This window comes from Orbicella faveolata, unplaced genomic scaffold, assembly GCF_042242905.1.
Source record: "Orbicella faveolata isolate gen_17 unplaced genomic scaffold, um_ofav_v1 contig_25, whole genome shotgun sequence".
NCBI classification, from domain to species: Eukaryota; Metazoa; Cnidaria; class Anthozoa; order Scleractinia; family Merulinidae; genus Orbicella; species Orbicella faveolata.
Window position 1 is genome coordinate 32,001,875 of NW_028301553.1, and position 19,419 is coordinate 32,021,293.

At 39.7% G+C, this 19,419-nt stretch overlaps 1 protein-coding gene across 1 annotated transcript; it reads right to left on the bottom strand.

Moving 5' to 3' along the window:
- Positions 1-1,316: 1,316 nt before the first annotated feature.
- LOC149109932 (uncharacterized) lies at positions 1,317-18,446 on the bottom strand. The gene is made up of 12 exons (XM_089294681.1): positions 18,286-18,446; positions 15,685-15,792; positions 14,738-14,998; positions 13,401-14,158; positions 12,291-12,459; positions 11,525-11,568; positions 10,788-10,916; positions 10,000-10,179; positions 9,477-9,547; positions 5,440-5,593; positions 4,043-4,188; positions 1,317-3,518 (listed from the first exon to the last, which is right to left on the bottom strand). The coding sequence occupies exons 1-12, from the start codon at positions 18,305-18,307 to the stop codon at positions 3,095-3,097; spliced, it is 2,466 nt and encodes an 821-aa protein (XP_089150807.1). The 5' UTR covers positions 18,308-18,446; the 3' UTR covers positions 1,317-3,094.
- Between the last annotated feature and the right edge of the window lie 973 nt (positions 18,447-19,419).

A 19,419-nucleotide genomic window follows, 5' to 3' on the forward strand; every position in this document is an offset into this window, starting at 1 on the left:
TAGAAATACTCCCAGTCGCTTCATGCGGGATAAGCTCCGGCCTGATGGGCCACTTGGCTCGTATGCAGACTTTACCTTTTACCTTTTAGCAGGACTATGGCAGTTTTGTTCCAGCGAGCCTCGAAATTGGAGCGCGAAAATATGTTTTAGTGAGACTACAGTATCTTAGTTGCTATGATTGATGAGTGCGCTGTATGTTGAAAAGCTCAATACAACATGGCTGCCTTAACTGCCTCATGGACGTGATAGCGTGTGTTAAAACAACCCATTTAGAGTCCTCGAATGTAAACATTTTGGCTTCTCGTTCCATCTTACAAATTTTAGACGGTCGTAAATTGTGATTTGATAAAATTTCTTTTAACTTGTATTTATACACGAGTAAAAACATCAGGACTTAAAGTAAATACTAAAATTGGATTAATTATATTGTTAAGATACTAATCTACTACTAATTAAATCTAATAACAACAAAAATAAAATCAATAACAAAATGCCTGCTCTCCATGAATGCCGTGTGATTAATTAACGTATTCATTATCAAAAAGGAAACCCCTGCAGCCGGATTTAAAACGAGCAAGAGTTTGTGCTTGCCGCAGATTGGTAGGTAAGGTGTTCCACAGCACTGCACCACTATAGCTGAAACTGTTTTTTTTTTTTTAGAAATTTGGTTCGGGGTAGTGGAAGAGCTAGTTTGCCCTCACAATCCCTCAAGAGAATAGGTAGATATTGCACTCCGATCAGTAAACATTGATTTCAGATAATCAGGGCGAGACCATTAAGTGATTTATAGACCATAGTGGCTGCTTTTAATTCCCGTTGAAGATTAAATTTTTGCCAGCCAAGTCTAGCAAAGAGATCATCCGCATTGGCATCATATGAAGAAGAGGTCAAAGTTCGCGCAGCGCGATTCTGTAGTTTTTGTAGTTTAATGGAAAGAGATTTATTGCAATTTTCCCATACGACACCACAGTAATCGAAATGAGGTTGAACTAAAGCATAAAAGCTGTATAGGAGCGTTTCAAAAGAAACAAAAGACCTGCTTCTCTTCAAGATGCCAATGCAGGAGGCAGTTTTTTTGGAAATATGTTCGATATGTACATTCCAAGTTAAGTTTTAATATAATTTATTTATTAGGCAATCCAAACATTTCCTTCCTTTGCAAATCTGTATCTGAACTTCCTAAGAAGTTAACTTTTACTTTTTGTTGACTTTTACTGAGGGTGGAGGGGTAGCATGTGAAATCACTTCCGTCCACGGTATACAATTCTCGTCCACATCTGCTCTCTCACAATACCTCATTCAATGGGCTTCGCGCATTTTTTTTTTTCCTAACATTTTATTATTATCACAACATGACTTACATCACTTTCACTACAAAACGTAAAGTTAAAAAAATTACATTACAAGAAGTAAGATTACAACTAACACTTAATACATAATATATCCAGTCTTGCTTTGAGGCTTACCGTATATTAAATTATCACCATTTACAGTAAGGAGAGGAGAGGCTTCCATAGCGAAAGAAATTTTGCCTTTTGGCGTTTAGAATATAAAATCGATCTTTGCACAATTACTTTGTCTTTAACAAATTCAAGAAAGTGAAAAAAGCTTGGGGGTTTAAATTCGATCCGTTGTAGGAAGATGTGTCTCTTGCCAAGAAGGATGTACGTATTAATTAAAGATATGCAATTTAGGATCTTCGGGATTATAGCCATACATTATACTCAAGTCATCAATTAGCAAACATTCACCACTATGATTTTTCCACCAGCCTATGACTTCAAACCAAAACTTTTGAATTACAATACAGTTAACTAGCATATGGGATAGCGTTTCTAACGAATCACAATGTATGCAGAGAGGAGAGTTTATGATCTTCATTTTGTGCAACAACACACCATGTGGAAGGATATTATGAATAATCTTATATTAAAATATGCTTAATTTTGTTTCTTTAGTTATTTTAAATGGAAGCATATAAATTGCACTAAGCTTGGAATTCTCTACTCCTTGTCTACAAAGTCTAAGGCTAGCTAACGGTTTTATAAATTTCCTTCGGATAAGTATATTGCGAGCTTTTTTACTAGTAGTTGTGCTAATTTCTATAGTTGCATTTTGTTCCATATCTTGATTGTCCATGATAAATCCCGGTCTCAAAGCACACTTCCATCTATAAGGTATAGCTGATATTAAACCATATAACTCAGTAAAAGGAGCCTTGAGACCAGTTTTTAAAAGAAACTTATCAAATGTAAGAAATTTGTTGTTTTGATCGAGTAGGTCTTTGATTCTCAGTATACCAGCTTCATGCCATTCTTTCCAATATACTGATTTACCGTCTATTAAAATATGCTTGTTATTCCATAGAATTACATTTCTAATGCGGATTTCATTGTCTGAAATTTGCTCTCGGACTTCCGCCCAAGCGTTAAGAACATCAGTGTAAAATGATGGTATGCTGTTTAGACTTATCAATTTTACATCATAATCACAATCAAAAATTAATGGCCCTCCAACATTTTTCAAATAAAATAAAGGAATTGTCATCCACCGATCTTCTACACCTTTCTTCATTCTTTGAACCGAAGCAGTTTGTAGTGACTTAGATATAGTCTCAAATTCTGGTAAATCCAACCCTCCTCTTTCTTTTGGACCAATAAGCGTATCCCTTTTTATCTTTGGTTTCTTACCATTCCAGACAAAATCGGTGATTAATTTATTAGTTATATCTATATAATGAGGCGGTGTATTTATACACGCGCTTCGCGCATGAATGAGCTAAATATGGGGGGGGGGGGCGGTGCTCCACGTGTTCTGCTCTGCTCGTTTTATATAACAGGCTGTCATTGCAACAAGATGAAATGCTAGGAACAAACTTAATTTTAGTTTAAAGTGCTTAAAAAACAAGCTCGGTAACCCCAAATTTTTTGGATCGAATTGTGTTAAGTATGATAAGATGCAACTTTTTGCAAAATAAAAGAAATATTCTGTGGAGAGGGTTCAGAGGCAACTTAAATTTTCGAACAGATTAGGGTGCCTCTGAACCCTCTCCACGGATTTGCAAAAACTAGTGTAATTCCCTTCGTCGTCAATCTCAAATAGTAGTTATTCTTAGTCGTGCATGCCCCTTGGCTTGTATGTCGCTGGTGGCAAGGCCTGTGCTCTTTGGTATTAGCAATGTGGGTTGTTTTATCCCGTAAGTAGAGAGACATTCATAATCGTGTGTTGTCGCTAATGTTGACAATTGACACTGGCTACCACTCCCATTGCAAGCAACTTTTTCAAAGGCCCCCGTTGTCTCTGAAGTTGGCAGTGGGAGTTTCTCACTTGCCTTGGTGACAGGAAATGTTTTACAGTGATCTGTCTCAAGCGAGCGCATTTCACATGAACGAGGGGTTGAGACTTGTTGGTATTCGTGCTCTATTAGGAAGTCATAAGAGCACATCTCTTCGTTATCCCCTCTGCATTGGTAACGTTCTTCCTCAGTCTCATTCATCAACAAGGACTGCGTTGGTTTTCTGAAATTGGAAATTGTTCTGAATAAGCGTGTGATGCATCTTGATAGGCGAGTTACTTGCGTAGGTTCATAAGTTCTGTTTGTGGTTAAATAAGAGGCTCCATAAGTATGTTTTATCATTCATGTTAGGAAACTATATATTGAACCACAGACAAAAGCCATCACTAAATTTTCTTTATCTAAGATCTCAGTCAGCAGTTAAAATACGTGTCGTTTCTCAGCTCCCAATTAAGATATTGACCAATTCTCAGCTATCAGTAAAACACCATAACCATAACAAGCCAAACGAATGCGTAAAAATTATCATACTCGCCATTTGTTTAACACATCATTTTGATTGACATTTTTTTCTGAGCTTCTACTTTCAATTTGTAAATTGTCAATTTGTAAACTCATAACCTGGCAGTTTTAATCTAATGGTTATTTCGGGTTGCCAGCGCCCTTGCTTTTCAAAACTTTACTTATGTGAAATCTAGTAAGTAATTTAAAGTGTAATAACGAGGACGTTGTTGTCCAGTAACGAACCTGCGTGTGAGGTCTTCAAACAAAGCAATACACGGTGGTCTGTGTTTGGGATTGTATCGCCAACACCGCCGCATCATGTTGTGCACCCAATCTGGACAGGAATTTGGTTTGTGTAACAACTTGTTGTTTTGAATATTGGGCAAAATCTGGGGGAAAAAATCCAAAAATGCCCACAATAATGACGTAAGAGGAATCATACTCAGCCTCTAAATGAGCACAAAGGAGTCAACACCCAAGTGCGGTCTTAGCTGATCAGTTTAGGCTCGTAAATAGATTGGTCAAAGATTTAAGAGTCATCGTTATGTTTGTCTGAACTGAAGGGATATTTTTCGTGGCAACAATGTTTTGATAAGCGTGGTCTACGAAAATTGACGTTTCTTTATTTCTGTTATAGAAAATTTAAGCTAAATTTGTTGAGTACGTGAATTCAAATGAAAAGTATGAGTTAAAGACGGCGGATCCAAGATGATGGGCTAGTGACATGCCATTGACGTGTTTTTAACGATAGTAGATACCATTTTGTGCACACATTTACATCAAAACGTTTCATTACCATATTAAGTAAAGTTTGCGTTCAAACCCGATGGCCCATCAGGCCGAGACGGATCTCTGGCTTCCCTCTGGAATGCTAGTCCATCGCAGGGTCACCCCAGTACTTCTGAAATTCCCCGAGACCCATTTATACACTGGGTGGAGAGAGTGCCCCTTGCCCCATGACCTAACTGTTGCAACGAAACGTCATGACGTACTAATCATGTGTCGAATGTAATAGAGACGCGCAGTTTGAGACAGATTTCAATTAGTTTTCATGGGAAGAGGCCAGTGCATGGTGGATCCCTTACTTTTCAAATTTTCACCTGATTAGATTCATCTGGAGATAGAGTGGAGAGGTTCTTTTCTGCTTTCAAGTCTCACGTAGTGATTGAAACCCTAAACCAACATTGAAGATTGATTTTACGTCTGCTTCGAGGAGGTGCGGTGGCCTAGCTCATGGTTAGTGCACTCGACTCCGGATCGAGCGGTCCGGGTTAGAGCCATTGTGTTGTGTTCTTGGGCAAGACACTTTACCCTCACCGTGCCTCTGTCCAGCCAGGTGTATAAATAGATACTGCCAAATGATTTTGCTGGAGGTAACATTTCGGACTAGCATCCCGGGGGTCCCAAATAGGGGGGAGCAGAAATACTCCTAGTCGCTTCATGCTACAGAAACCGGGATAAGCTCCGGCCTGATGGGCCACCTGGGTCGTGTGCGGATTTTCATTCCTGCAGCTGAGATAAAAGCCTCGAGCCTTTAACAAAAGTGTTTATTTTTCTGTCAACTTGCTTGTCTATTAACGTTTAGAGAGGGAAATTTAAACCCTAACTTGTTCAAATCTTCTTTACAAATATGGAATTACCTCATCGTTGGAAATGTGGAAGTAAGGCAGCGTTCGTTCTCGAAAACGTGCACCATTGGTGAACGCCGCGTAAAGTTCCCATGCTACCACACCAAATGACCATACGTCACTGGCGTGACTGTAACGTCCCTGTGAAATCACTTCTGGTGCACTCCTATAAAAAGCAAGTTACTTTTCCTTCAGTTTGACATCTTGAAACACGATAGGTCATCATACTATCTCCAGTGAGCGACGAATAGCTCAGCTGATCTGCTCAAATCGCGGTTTAAACAGGGTACAATAGTCTGACTTACAAAAGTCTCACTTACGGTATGGGAACCGACTCTAACAAACCAGCAGAAACTAAAAATAGGTTAATGGGGCACCATTTAATCTGTTTTTTTTTTTTTTTCGTTTTTCCTGTTGTCACTGAACCTAACAAAATACATTTTTGAGCTGTGGAGATATTTTGAATGAAAAACAAAACAGGACAGATCAATTTTACTGACTCGTTTGTCTCACGATGGAATCACTTTGAGAGGTCGATCGCTACGTTTGTACAGAAGCTCACGAAAACAACAAGAGCTAACCACGGACCCATGCAGGAATTTAAATCAACTGCGATTTTACCCTATATCAAAGGTGTATCAGAGGTTCTTCGCCGCTACCTACAACAACAAGGTGTACGCACTCTCTTTAAATCTGACCAGGAGCCATAATCGGGGACGGAGACCGTAAGCGCGCGCCATTTCTAGTATTGGGGTTGTCCCCATGATATGGGACAATAATTCTATTTTTAGAACAAATTGCGCCATCGCCTAAGGCACACGCGCGTACATGCTGCGAGGATTTTTGCGGATGTCGCGCGGGGGAAATGGCGTCCGAAATTCCCGAAATTTTTCATGTTTTTGGCCCACAACTCAATGCGTTTACGTCTGTTGGAATTTTTCTTAAGTATTTTCGTCGTAAGCTGCTCCAGTTTGAGTGAAGTAAGACAGTGTCGAATTTAGGTATGTTCCGCTTCAAGCTTATATATATCGCTGACCAAGTTGAAGAAAACCCTAAGGCTAACACTGTGCACGGATATTATTGTACTGTAGGTCAACCTTAACAAGTGTTGCACTTGTCAGTATTGTAAGTAACGTGTATTGTATGTAAGTAGTAAGTAGTCTTTTTAATTAATTAATTAATTAATTAATTGATTAATACAATGTAACTTATTGTAGTGTAAGTAATGTAAGTAATTGTATTGTTAGTAATTATCCAGTAAGTAATGTAGGTAATTGTCCCATAAGTAATGTAAGTAGTTGAACTGTAAGTTGTTTTTTTTCCCTGTGTTTTGCAATAAAAAAAAAATAAAAAATAAAAAAAAAGTTGTGTTCCGACGGATGCTTCTTTTACATGAGCTGTACATCACTCCACTTTAAATTTCACATATGCTGAAGATTAACAGCTTTTCCATTACACAGCAAAAAACCAACTGGATATATTTAGACATAGCGGAGCTTTAGGACTTCATAGTTTCCTAGCTCCTCTTGCCACACGCTTGCGAGCAATTTGCCAGTCTATCGCGACTGAAAAGTAAAACAAAATAATTGCTAGTTTGGTCAGTTTGAGTTTCGCCTGAATTGTAAGCAACGCTTGCTGTTTCATCAAGGCCCAATAACTTTATGTCCGTAGATACTGCTCAGTTTTATTCGTGTAAAAATCCACTAAATTCTCTGTTGTCGATGAATGAGAGCGCCCGCCGATGCTTGTTTTGTACAGTCAGTAAACATGACAAATTGTACTTGCGCCGCACTTTCGTGTGAAAACGTACATCGAACTCAAACAATAACCCTATAGTTTTTAAATATGTTTAAGATTGATAAATGTTTGAGAACATATTAAAAGCTAAGCTGAAAATATGTGAATAAAGCAGAAATAATCAGCAAAGTTACGTTGACGCTTTCTTTAATCAACTTCGAAAAACGATTTCGATTTTGTTGATCGAGTTATCAAAACTCCTTGTTTATTTTCATTTCCGCAGTGTAAAACTTCACAATGCTTATGTTGAAGAAACACACATGATGTTAGTAGCATTTTTTGCGTTCGTGAATTTTGTTGCAGCATCTCAGCACAAAAGATAACGAAAGAAATCTTTGTCAAGATTTGTTGACAATTGAAAACACCGACTCGGACTTGAAAGTGCACGAGCTGCACTATGCAAATGAGCTAATTAATTGTACGCGTCAGACTTTCCTTTCAAAAACTTTTGCAAACTCACCAAACAAGCAGAAACAATAAGAAACCATCAAAACAGGTTTTGGTTATGATTAACCATTGTCTGAGAAACTCACAAATTAACTCGATACCAGAGTAGAGAGTTTTCTTGCTATATTCTTAAGTCAGAACAAACGCAAAAACATACGCGTAAGCTTACAACTAGCGCGACCAGATCTTATTATTCATTTCCAGCGCGAGATTGAAGTCTTGTTTTCGACCCGGGAAAACCCACCTTTTCCGTTAGCTCAGAGCATAAAACTACATATAAGCGCCCTGGTTCGTATTCCCTGCCTTATTCCCTGCCATCGCTGTGAAAAATACGCAAGATAATCTCTCAAGGTCTCTCAACTCTCACCATTTGATCACGCAACGTGACAACATCCACGCGAGAGCCCCCGACATGTGCGTGGATCCGCGCGGATATAAGACGTCAGGATGGCGCAATTTGTTCTAAAAATAGGAAAATTGTCCCATATCATAGGTGCGCGCGGATCCCAAGACTTACGGTCTCCGTCCCCGATTATGGCTCCTGATCTGACACAACTCTTAGGTCCTACTTAGTGGTCCTACTTAAGACACCCTTGAACCAACGAAACAAGACGGTGTTGTTTATAAGATTCCTTACGAATGCGGCAAAGTGTATATCGAAGAAACAGGGAGAGCTACGCAAGAGAGGATAAAAGAACATGACAGTGACATACGACTTGCTCGTACGCAAACCTCTGCAGTTTCAGAGCACGCCAGCGAGACTGGGCATTTACCCATTTGAGACAAAGTCAAGTTCACTGATCGTGACCCTCACTGGGACACACGCAGGGTCAAGGAAGCTACCCATATAATACTTCATGCAAATAACATAAATAGAGATAGTGGAATCGAAATTCCTGAAGCATGGATACCTAAAATCAAAAAGCACAACAGCCGGTCAGTTACAATGCAGACCTATGCATGAGGGAACAGCGTCACAAAGTCGGAATAATAATGAGGATCGAAATGCACCAATAGCAGCGAACCAAGGTGCTACAAATAGCGACACGCAAACAATCGACCTCGTCGCCTGATGAAGACTAGCAGTATAGCAGTCGAAACGTCGCGATCAACATCTCAAAGTGACTCCATCGTGAGACAAACGAGTAAAATTCATCTGTCCTCTCATTTATCTGTCATTATTCCCCACGACGAATAATAGACATATCCTTAATCACAATAATAACACAATTATTATTGAATTCGACCACCTCTGACTTCAGCGGATCGGAAACTTTGCTCGGTCCGCATATTTTTTCAAATGATACTATATACCCAGCCTCAACCAATAAACAGTTAGTATTACATACAAAGTAAGTTTGAGACAAGGTGGCGCAAAGCAGTTTCCAGCACTTTCCAAAAATTTACGCTGGCGCTGAACCCCATGTAAAGAACTTTGCCAAAAGATGCGTCTTATCCTGCTTATCAAAATTCGATAATACAAAATAGTGTTCACCGTGCTCGGTTTTGAGTTATTAGCAGTTAACAGTAAAATTAAAGGTGTTTTTAGCAGTTCATAACGTTGCTATGGCAGCATATTATGTCACGAAAATTATAAGAACGTGTTCACTAATGATTGGGCATTTTTATGCTACATGATTGTAGCTTCCAGTGATAAAAAGTGGATATAATGATGACACAAAAATCTAAGTCTTGGAAAGTGCTGGAAACTGTTGCCAACCACCTAAAAGAAAGTAACCATCAAGGTTCCAATAACCAGCGAGTAGAGTCAGGAGAGATGTCTGTACTAACCAACACTGACTTACTGGTGTCTACCGGATCTCATTTCAAGAGACTTGGAGCGACCAAAACGGGTTATCTGCACCTGTAAAACTCCCTGTTCAAAAAAAAAATTGTTGTTCATAAAAAGTGAATAGCTGAGGATGGTTACCGAAATATTACTAGTTCTTAGGCTAATTTCTTCCGGTCGAGGCGTAAATAATTTTTCATAGCCAGTCGGCACGAAGTAGTCGATACTGCGATGGTGCAGTGTTTGCAAATTTTATATAAATATAAGCTACTAAACTTTGCAGCTTTAACATTTACGTACCTTAGAGCAATTTCGTATGACCTATCATTGTACTCAGAACTTGATGCTTCCATGGCAATTGTGTTTTGAGAAACATTTTTTTGAAACATTACGCGGGGTATTTATCGTCAATTATAACAAAGCCAGATGGTAACTTGTATAAATCTCTTTCTGGAAGTACATCTGCAATGTTTTTTTTTTTTTTTTTTTTGGAAAAAATTGTCTGTTGAGACAGTCATTTGAACAGGACATGACATTACCTCCTCAAGCTCCACAACATTCACATTCTCGGCTCGAAGGGCTGCATGTACAATGTGGTTTTCGTGAAGGTACTGAAGCGCGGAAGCTACTTGAGACAAGAAAGTGACTATGAAGGTCTCCTCGCAACGTCCATTGAGAACATACTCCTTCAAGTTTCCCAGAGGACTTGCCACTGAAATCTGAGAACCAGAGAAGATTTTGACTGAACAGAAAAGTACCATACAACACATACATTTATTAAAGTTAATGGGATAACTGAGGTACTACGCGCGCTCTGATTGGTCAATAGTTGCCAAACCTGTGGTCTATTGTACCGGCAAGCATATGATTCCCGATATGGTAGAAGTACGTGATAACTAGAGTACTCAGAACAATAGCGACAACAAAATTAACAGTTTCCGCCTTCACCATTAATAAAGTTATTGATTGATTGATTGATTCACCGGCTGAGTTATCAATAACACGAATATCTTTTCATTCAACATGTACATGGAAATTTGAAAGGAAAAACAGGACCAGAAGTTTGTCGCGATGTTATCTCTCTTCAGTGGCAAAAGTAGCTAAACGTTTTGCGCCGATTTCGATTACACTTGTGTTAAGAAAGACATTTTAAGCGCTTCCAGCGCGATCCACGGTCTGCGGAGGACGCATTTCGGACTAAAGCTGGGCTAGACTGATCAATTTAGGTTATTAAAAAAGCAGGGAATATATTTCTTTCCAGTTAAAATGAAGCTTATCAGCAGTTTTAAATTAATCAAGCTCAATGCATACTCAATATATAGCTTACCATTTCCATGACTCGAACAGGTGACTTTGTCATGCATAAGTTAATGCAAAGGTTGGGATGGTGAAGGTTAAGAAGCCTTTTGTGATGCAGTTCATCTCCAAAAATGATCCTTTCCGTTACTGAGCCACTCTGGAACAACGGAGACAACGTGTTACGTCTATAGCTATAAGTATATATCTCAAATGAAAATGACTAATGAAAATGATTTAAGACCATGCTAAAATTTTCTAAAAATGTAAAAATAACTACATACAAGTTACAGTCAAACCAGGTGTTCTGTTGATGGCAAACGTCCACCACAACAATAATTTGAATGACAGTTTGAGTGGTGCAGGTTGCATCCTGCGCTAGCAACTTGCTCAGCTCATTTCGTACCTCCGCGTGGTAATGACAAGTGATTTCCAAAATGTTTCAAGAGTGCTGCAGTATTTTGAGGATAGATTTGCGTGTTTCTATGTTGAGGAGCCACTCAGCAACTACAACGAGCTTTTCGATCGTTTGAAAAAAGCTATATCAGTTCTTCAAGGCGTTAACGTCAGCAAAGAACGTCTATTTGTTTTAGCGTGGAAGTGATTTTGACAAAATGTATGGAATGGGATTTTTAAGTAAAGTGCTTGTACCAACGTGCAACTTTCTGTGCGCCGGCACCTGAGCCTTGAAATTTTATAGATAACTTGGCTTCGGTAGCGACTTTAGTTGGGAATGTAACCAAATACCTTAGCTTTCTAAAGACTTGCCTCTGCCTCTGTGATCGAATACGGACTACCTTCGCTAGACGAGTCTGAAATCAAATTTTTATCAAACTGTCAATTTAAAAACAGTAATAAATAAATAATTGTTACACAAACAAGATGTAAAGTAGCTTAAATCAATCAGCTTGAATATTGTAGGAGTCGCGGTGGCCTCATGGTTAGTGCGCTCGACCCCGGAGCAAGCGGTCCAGGTTCGAGCCCTGGCCGGGGACATTTTGTTGTGTTCTTGGGCAAGACACTTAACCCTCTTTCCACCCAGGTGTCTAATGGGTACCGGCGAATTTAATGCTGGGGGAAACCTTGCGATGGACTAGCATCCCATTCAGGGGAAGTAGAAATACTCCTACTTGCTTCATGCTACTGAAACTGGGATAGGCTCCGGTCTGACTGGCTACCCGGCGAGTAATTTGCATAGTCCAACACAGCAACCACTAAGAAAACGCAGCTCAATTCAACATCGAATCTTGGCACAATTTTTCTTTCTTTCTCTCGCTTTAACTTCGCTATAGAATTCGTTGCGCAAGCAACCGCGAGAGCTTTATGCACTAATCAGCAGGTTCACTAAAAGTCAACAGGAACCAAAGGAAGGAGTGAAAGGGTGAAATTCAAACTCATACCCGTAACTCGAAAATGACTACCGCATTTTCCGAATTAAAATGATGCGGTCATGGATCTAGTCTAAATTGCCATATAGACTGCTGATTACTAATGCCCCTAACGGTAAAAACGCATCGTCTATAGGCGGTCTTACCTCTAATGGTTTTCATCACAAGTTCTGATACAACCGTTGCAGGTAGTAAACAAAACTTCCAGTCGTTCCCACCACCTCCTCCAATGTAAGCCTTTATTACGTGCTGTAAAAATTCCACTGCTCGTCTGTCAATCTGCAACTGCGACTCATATAACTCACTGGAGTGGGCCTGTAAGTTGAAGGAACAAAACCTTGCTGGCAATTAATTTCTTTTAGGATCGAAACGACGTTTTTCGTTAGTGTTAGTTGCTAAGCAGCACGAGGTAGCCCTGTAATGTCATGACGACGTGACGTCACAAGGACTGATGAAGGTGAAAACTTGTCACCATCAATTTAATTGAACAGTAAGAATTGTCAAGAAGATTCGCCACGATTCGTCTTAGGCAAAAATTAGGTGTTAATTTTATATTTAGTGTGGTAGAGCAAGGAAGAAGATCTATGTAACATGCATCTGACTGAAATAACTGAAACGTTACGAAACAAACGATTCAACTTTGACTGAGTCAACGTGTCAAAAATTAACATCCAAGAATTTTCTCTCGTTACATTAATTATCACAGGAGAGACCTGATCTAGTAAGTCACCTAATGTATGTTCATAGAGTTTACTCTGTGCGCCGTAATATAAACAAGCACACAATTTACAACCTTCTCAGAAACCCACAGGGTTATTTCGTTTAGGATTTATACCCTTTTTCATGACAGCCTTTTGTCTTTCCGGTGTTAGAGGCGCCATTGAAAGATGGGAAGAGAAAATCTGGATATGTAGTCATCATGTAATACTTCATGTAATCTCATAATTTCGAGTGCAATTTGTCATAAATAGACACGTCACAGTATCTCACTTCTAAATTGCACCAGACGAGTGATCGTATTGCAGAAGTTACAAGAACTGAGAGGCGTTTTCAGGGGCGTAGCTATGGGGGGTCCTGGGATGCCCGTTACCCCCCCCCCCCCGCCCCTTTTTGTAAGCCTTGTTTTAAGCAAACAACCTAAAACAGGTGGTGAAAACGAAATGACAATCTGGTGAGTACCCTCAATTTCACACAGTGTGATCCCTCCCCCCCCCCCCCCCTCCTTTGAAAAATCCTGGCTACGCCCTTGATCTTACTAACCTTTCCATAAAAGTACAGTGAACAGCGAGCCAGTTGTTCTTGTTGTTGTTCTTCCTTTTCATCTTTTTTACCCACTTAGGGTTCTTTAACTTGTGAAGGAATGATAACCTCTCACCATTGTCGCCCTGTGTTTCAATATTCGCTGGGCATTCATTTAGGAAAGCTCGTACATTTGACTTCTCTGATTTTTGAATTGGTTTTAATAAATATCTAATCGCCTCCTGAATGAAAATTATGGAAAACTGAAATGAGCTGTTCCCCTGGTTGGTGTACTTTGCCAGACAGTCTTGTAACTCTAACAACTTCGTCTTCTCGATGTCGACAGCAAAGAGCCATCCTTTGATTTGCTGGAATATAAGCAATGCTAGAATATGACGGTAAGCAGACAGTCGTAATTCTTTTTCTTGAAGGCCCCCCTTCTGAAACGTCGCATCAGAAGAGCAAACGGACAACCTTACAATTTCCTCCACACCAAGCAAGTTGCTTTGGTTACTCTCGAGATTGTCGAAGAGCATCAGGCGATGCAACTGTTGCAGAGTGTACCTCACTACCTTGGGACTGACTCGATTGTGGCTAATTTTAGCCAGAGTCTCGTAAACGACTGCCCGGCTGCTAGAGTCTGGTGGCCAGGACTCCTCCAGCGATGGAAGGACGTCTTGTATAATTAACTGCTCTTTCTTCTCCAACGATTGTCCCGCGGCATCGTCAAATGCCTTGATTGACTCTTTTACGTTTTTAAGAAATCCTTCCGCTCCTGAAACATAGGAGTCACAGCACGAGGAAACGTCGCAAGAGATTGCAAGAACAATTGACAGAAAAAAGGTAAAAGTGAAATTTACACAAGTTTAAAATGTTGCTCCACACTCGATTATGGGAACTTAGGACAAAAACACGAAGTTTTTGGTTATAACCATCGTTAACATGCTTTCTTAAAAGTTCCAAAGTGAACGAGACAGGCGCCATGGCGTAATGGCAAGGACATTTGACCCCAGTTCGAGAAATCCTTGCCCTAGCTGGTAGCATTGTGCTGTGTTTATAGGCAAAGTACTTTACTCTCACAGAGCCTTTCTTAGTCTTAAGGTTTACCGAAAGATGGGTTCCCAGAGAATAGCAAGGTTTTTAATTTCATAGGTTCTGATATTTACTCGGAGAAATTCTACTCAATAAGTTCGATCTGATTCAAAGCTTAGCCAATCTGAAGCATGAACGATCAAATTTAACTAATGAAGAAACATCGCTGTCTCAATCAGCAACAACAAAGATGGAATATCTTAGATGGGATTCTTTATCAAGAATAATTGACTAGCAAATTGAATTGAGTCTTACAGTCTACCTGTATCAACGACAATTCCATTTCCTGCAGATCCTGGGTTCACACTCTGCCCACGTTGTTGCTGATGATCCATTGGCGCGCGGGGAAGAACATCATGGTCCAAGCAACCATACCTTTTTTCTCTCTCGCTTTGTTCTCGACCCTGATATCTTTCTTCTAAGCCCTCTCCTTGTCTTGTTGTTGTATGCTTCGTGACCTTTTGATTATTTTCCACTTCAGGTGGTAAGTCATAAATGTGATCTTGATCCGTTGGACTTGAAGCTACAAATATACCAGTCAAGATAGATGTGTTTGGTAAAATAAAGGTCTAAAGCATTTTTATTGGGGGGGATCTTCTGATTTTTCATTTTGTTTTTTATCATTCACTTTAAAATGGCAATGTAGCGCGCATTCAACAAGTATTCTGACGGTGCCATTGAGACGCTCACTGAGAGGAATTCGCATTTCACAATTTCACTGTACTGATTTTTTTTTTTTTTTTTTTATCTTTAAAATCCACAAATACAGTCTCCACATTATTAAGGAAAGGTACAAAGGTTATGGGTCACCATCTCAGGAGTTACATCGACTGAACAGATTATTATCATAGACAATAATGCTAGGGTACTCAATATTTGTCCCCTTCCTTCTTTTACAACGTTTATTTATTTTTTCCTCTTTAAGTTGATAAAACGTGAATTTTCTTACAGTATTGTGGGAGGAAGCAATTTATCTCAACAATTTCATGTAACACTGGAACTAGTAGCTAGCAAGCCAAATCTGAGAATTATTAAAGCGCAGACTGTTGCAAAAATTAAACTAAACTTGATACCTGTTTGACTCAACACATTCCTTTTTTTGTTAATGTTAATTCCCCTTTTTAGCCTGCCGGTATTCCAAGTGTGGTTCTTTCTAGTCTTAGACTGTTACTCACCGGTCATAGAATCGATTTTAAGAATGTTGCATACCTCTCGGCCCTGGTGGATGTGAGTAGACGTTACTTCCATCCCCAAAAACAATTGCGGAAGCCTGATGGATATCGATGTGGTATGTGCTTCCAAGAGTCTTGTTTACGTCTACCACGGAACAGACAAAATAGAAATGAAACATCACATAAAATGCTTTACGCGGAACACCAAGCCACAAGGCACAGAACCTTCCTCCAGTGCTTATTTTGAACACTTTTAAGATGCCTTCTAAGGTCGTATGACCTAGCGCATGCTGATGAATGCATGCTCAATGAAGGTAAAAAAAAAACAACTTCGGTTAAGTCTGCGCTAAGAACTGACCATCGCGCAGGTATTTATTTCCTGTTTCTGTAGCATTCAAGGCGACTAGGAGAATTTCTAGCTCCCCTCTGGATGGTTACTCCCAGCAAACAATTCACCGGTACCCATTTATACACCTGGGTGGAGAATGGCACCGGGAGAGAAAAATGTTTTCTCGAAGAACATAACACAGTGACCTCAGTTAGGACTCGAACCCATACCGCTCGATCTAGACTGCAGCGCACTAACCATTAGCCCAGCGCGCCTCCCACATTCAGTACGGAAAAACGTAATTAGCATGCGGGAGTTTTGGTCGCTGGCCAGGCTCCAAGATTTAAAAAATGGCGGAAATTTCGTTGTTCATGTAAACAAAAAGTTACGAACTTATTATTATTATTTTTTTATTTCCAAGTGAGTAGCAACATTTTCTCGACACTAATAGAAAGTTGGTGTAATGTTCTCTGCTCCATTGCAACCCTCGTTATTGTCTGATGTAGCGGTTTCAAACAGTTTTAGACGCTTTTTGCCCACAGCTTAGTGCGTTTATGTTCGTTCGAATGTTAAATAGATATTTCCATCGAAAGTTGTTTGAATTTGAACAAAGTAAGTCTGTGTTGGATGCGTGTATTTTTTCAACGCTAATTTTGACCTTATATTTATCCCAGGTTTCTTTAAAGCTAAATTTTACGGATGCTGAAGATCTTGTTAAAATCAAACGAGAACAGGGAAAAACTAAAAATCTGTAAGGCAAAAAATTGCTCATGTTTCAGATTAAAGTGACAATTGTTTGAAATAATGTGTCATTGCCTTCATTGCCTTCTGTGTTTTTTTTTTTTGAAAACACGAAAATCTGGGTCGGTCGAACGACGCTAAACAGAGAAAAAAAGGGGGATGGCCTTAAACCTGAGTGAACTCTATCGATCTTCCATCATAAAATCTTGCACCTTCACGTATTATGACAAAAGTGCAGTTCTTTTCTCTGAAACAGACATGAATGTGCCACTTTCAATCCACCCTAAATAAATAACAAAAGGAACTTTTCATTAGTTTGTAGACATAGCCCGAGGAAATTGTATCAATATGACTTTTAATTTGCATAACAGTGCCATGGCAGGTTTTATTCCGAGGCTATTGTGATTTTTAATTTACCTCAATATTCAGTTCTCTAACAAATGCATAATTTTAGTTCAAACGCCTATATTTTCCGATTTCATTTCATTTCCATGATACACCATGTGACGTCGGCTGTCACATTGCTGTTCCCAAATAATATCATTTCCCTCCTTTATAAAATGAGTTTCTTCCCACTGTTGGGAACACCAAGATTGCCAAAAAAAAAAAAAAACCGTGTTAAACAAATATAAATCTAACTGATCTGTTCACTCTTCTGCAGAAACTTCTAAAACCATACAAGTGAAAATACAACTCACAGAATGCTCAAACCTATCGAGTCCCTCTTATATGACCTTTCAGTTTCGTTTGGAAAGTCCGCGGATCTAGTCGTGAAGGTATGCGAACAATGTGGGTTTGGCTGAAGCCATGATCTTTGAAGCATCGAAATTCTTGAGTCTTTCATCGCAGAACTAAAATTGGTAAGCCTTGTGGAAGATGTTTTCGCATGAAAATAAGTAAATTTCCCTGCGTAATTTGTATTTCACAGCAATTAAGATTTGCGTGTGCTCGCGATCGAGCTCTGTCAGGTCTGTAATAAGCTTAAAAGACTATTAATACACGATAAATGCCAATGGTAATGCATGAATTATAACAATAGCAAGCCGTAATGAGCTTAACTTTGCGTTTGTAGCTGAATCCCGATTTTGATTTCTCGAACCACCCCTAGATTTATTTCATTGCATTTTCACCCCCGATATCTGAAACTCCCGATTTCTTGGACAAATTTTCTCGTTTCCCTTCATTGGGAGGATTCCATTGTCATTGATCACGCAATACTGACCGGCGAAATTGAATATAATATGTTATAAAACCCTTCTTTACAAATTACCCAGTGCAAGCTTTTTCAAAGCGGAAGTTTTGCTAGTCAGGTCAAAAATTGGTCATTCCGACAGCTAAAATATCGACGTCTTGGTCCGAATATTGCATGGATAATACAACTTTGATGAAGTGATCATGCATTAAACTCAAAACGTCCAAACTTTGGAACTAAATTGGCACTTTGTTTCTGTTCAAAGTCATCAAGTCCCAGACGCGCTATATCCTTTTGTAAACACGCAACTTACTAAACTTTGTAATGAAGAGAGAATGCTATCTGGGGAATATTCATTTCTATGCTATCAAATTTACCTCTATCTCTTTCTGTGTCCATTATCAGGATAAAGTTGAGCTCAAGAACATCACTGTCAACGTGTATGGGTCTGGCATGTCTGGGCTTGTAGAATATGTTTCCACTTTCTTCCTAATTAGCTTCTAATCCCGTCCGTGTAGGGGTCGTGTCTTTCATTTTCAGACGATCCGGGACCCCTCCGAAGGTAGAGCCTGTGGCACAGTCGGTCGCCTGAAATTTCAATTGACCAATTAGGTTTCAGCAGGCGGGAAAAACTGACGTGCTTTTCTGACATCACATGGCATTCAAGTCGGGGAACCTTTCTCACTGGAGACGGCATTCAATATTTACGAAGCGGGTTTATTAATTTCCAAACCATATCAGATTGTAAATAATGAAAATAGGAAACATGTTGTGTCTCCAAGCTTTTAATTTGGCGCCAAAAATGGACTTGCTTATGTGGGTTTGGGCTGTGGGCATTATACTAGTGGGGTTAGGGATTTTTAGCCAAAACAGCAAAAACTGATTCCGGATAAGTGATCTATCGGCCTGGGTTCGAGACTTACCTCACTTACGAAAATTCGGTCTCGCACAAGAAAATCTGCTGTTGACCGATACATCTTTCTTTTTTGTTTTGCCTCGATCTCATGGTCGTGAGAGTTGGAGGTCCTGGGACGAAAAAATTACAGGGTATGCTTACTTGTCAATCCAGCCAGCATAAGGAACTGGTCGGAAAGTATTGGGGGGAGGGTGGGTGGGCGGAGCTGAGAAGGGGTGGTTCATCAGTTTTTGAGCCCTTGGTAAGGGGTGGGTCGATCAATTTTCATTTTCCCATTGGGGTGGGTCATTTTGTTTTTTAACAGGAACTGGCACACATTTGACACAATCGACAACAGTGGTAACTCCTTGCATTTCGAAAAGACGAAAACTTTTAAAGCCGTGGTTGAAAAAGTATGCTTGGCTGGTGTACTGGTAGAGATGACAATTTCGTGCATTGTAAAATCTGTACGAAAGCTAAGAAGTCTAACAGAGCAAGGAGTCCCAGGGCAGAAATTTTCAAAATACTGCGCGGTATACTGCGCTCTGTCGACATGCTGGTCTTCAAGAACACCAAATGGCCAACTTGTGTCTACAAGCTATTTGTACACGTTCAT

Coding starts and splice junctions, on each gene's coding strand:
- LOC149109932 (XM_089294681.1), bottom strand. CDS start 18,307: ATGGACACAGAAAGAGATAGAG. Junction 15,793..18,285: donor GGACACAGAAAGAGATAGAG/GTAAATTTGATA, acceptor GTTCCGTGGTAG/ACGTAAACAAGACTCTTGGA. Junction 3,519..4,042: donor TTTGAAGACCTCACACGCAG/GTTCGTTACTGG, acceptor TTCCAATTTCAG/AAAACCAACGCAGTCCTTGT.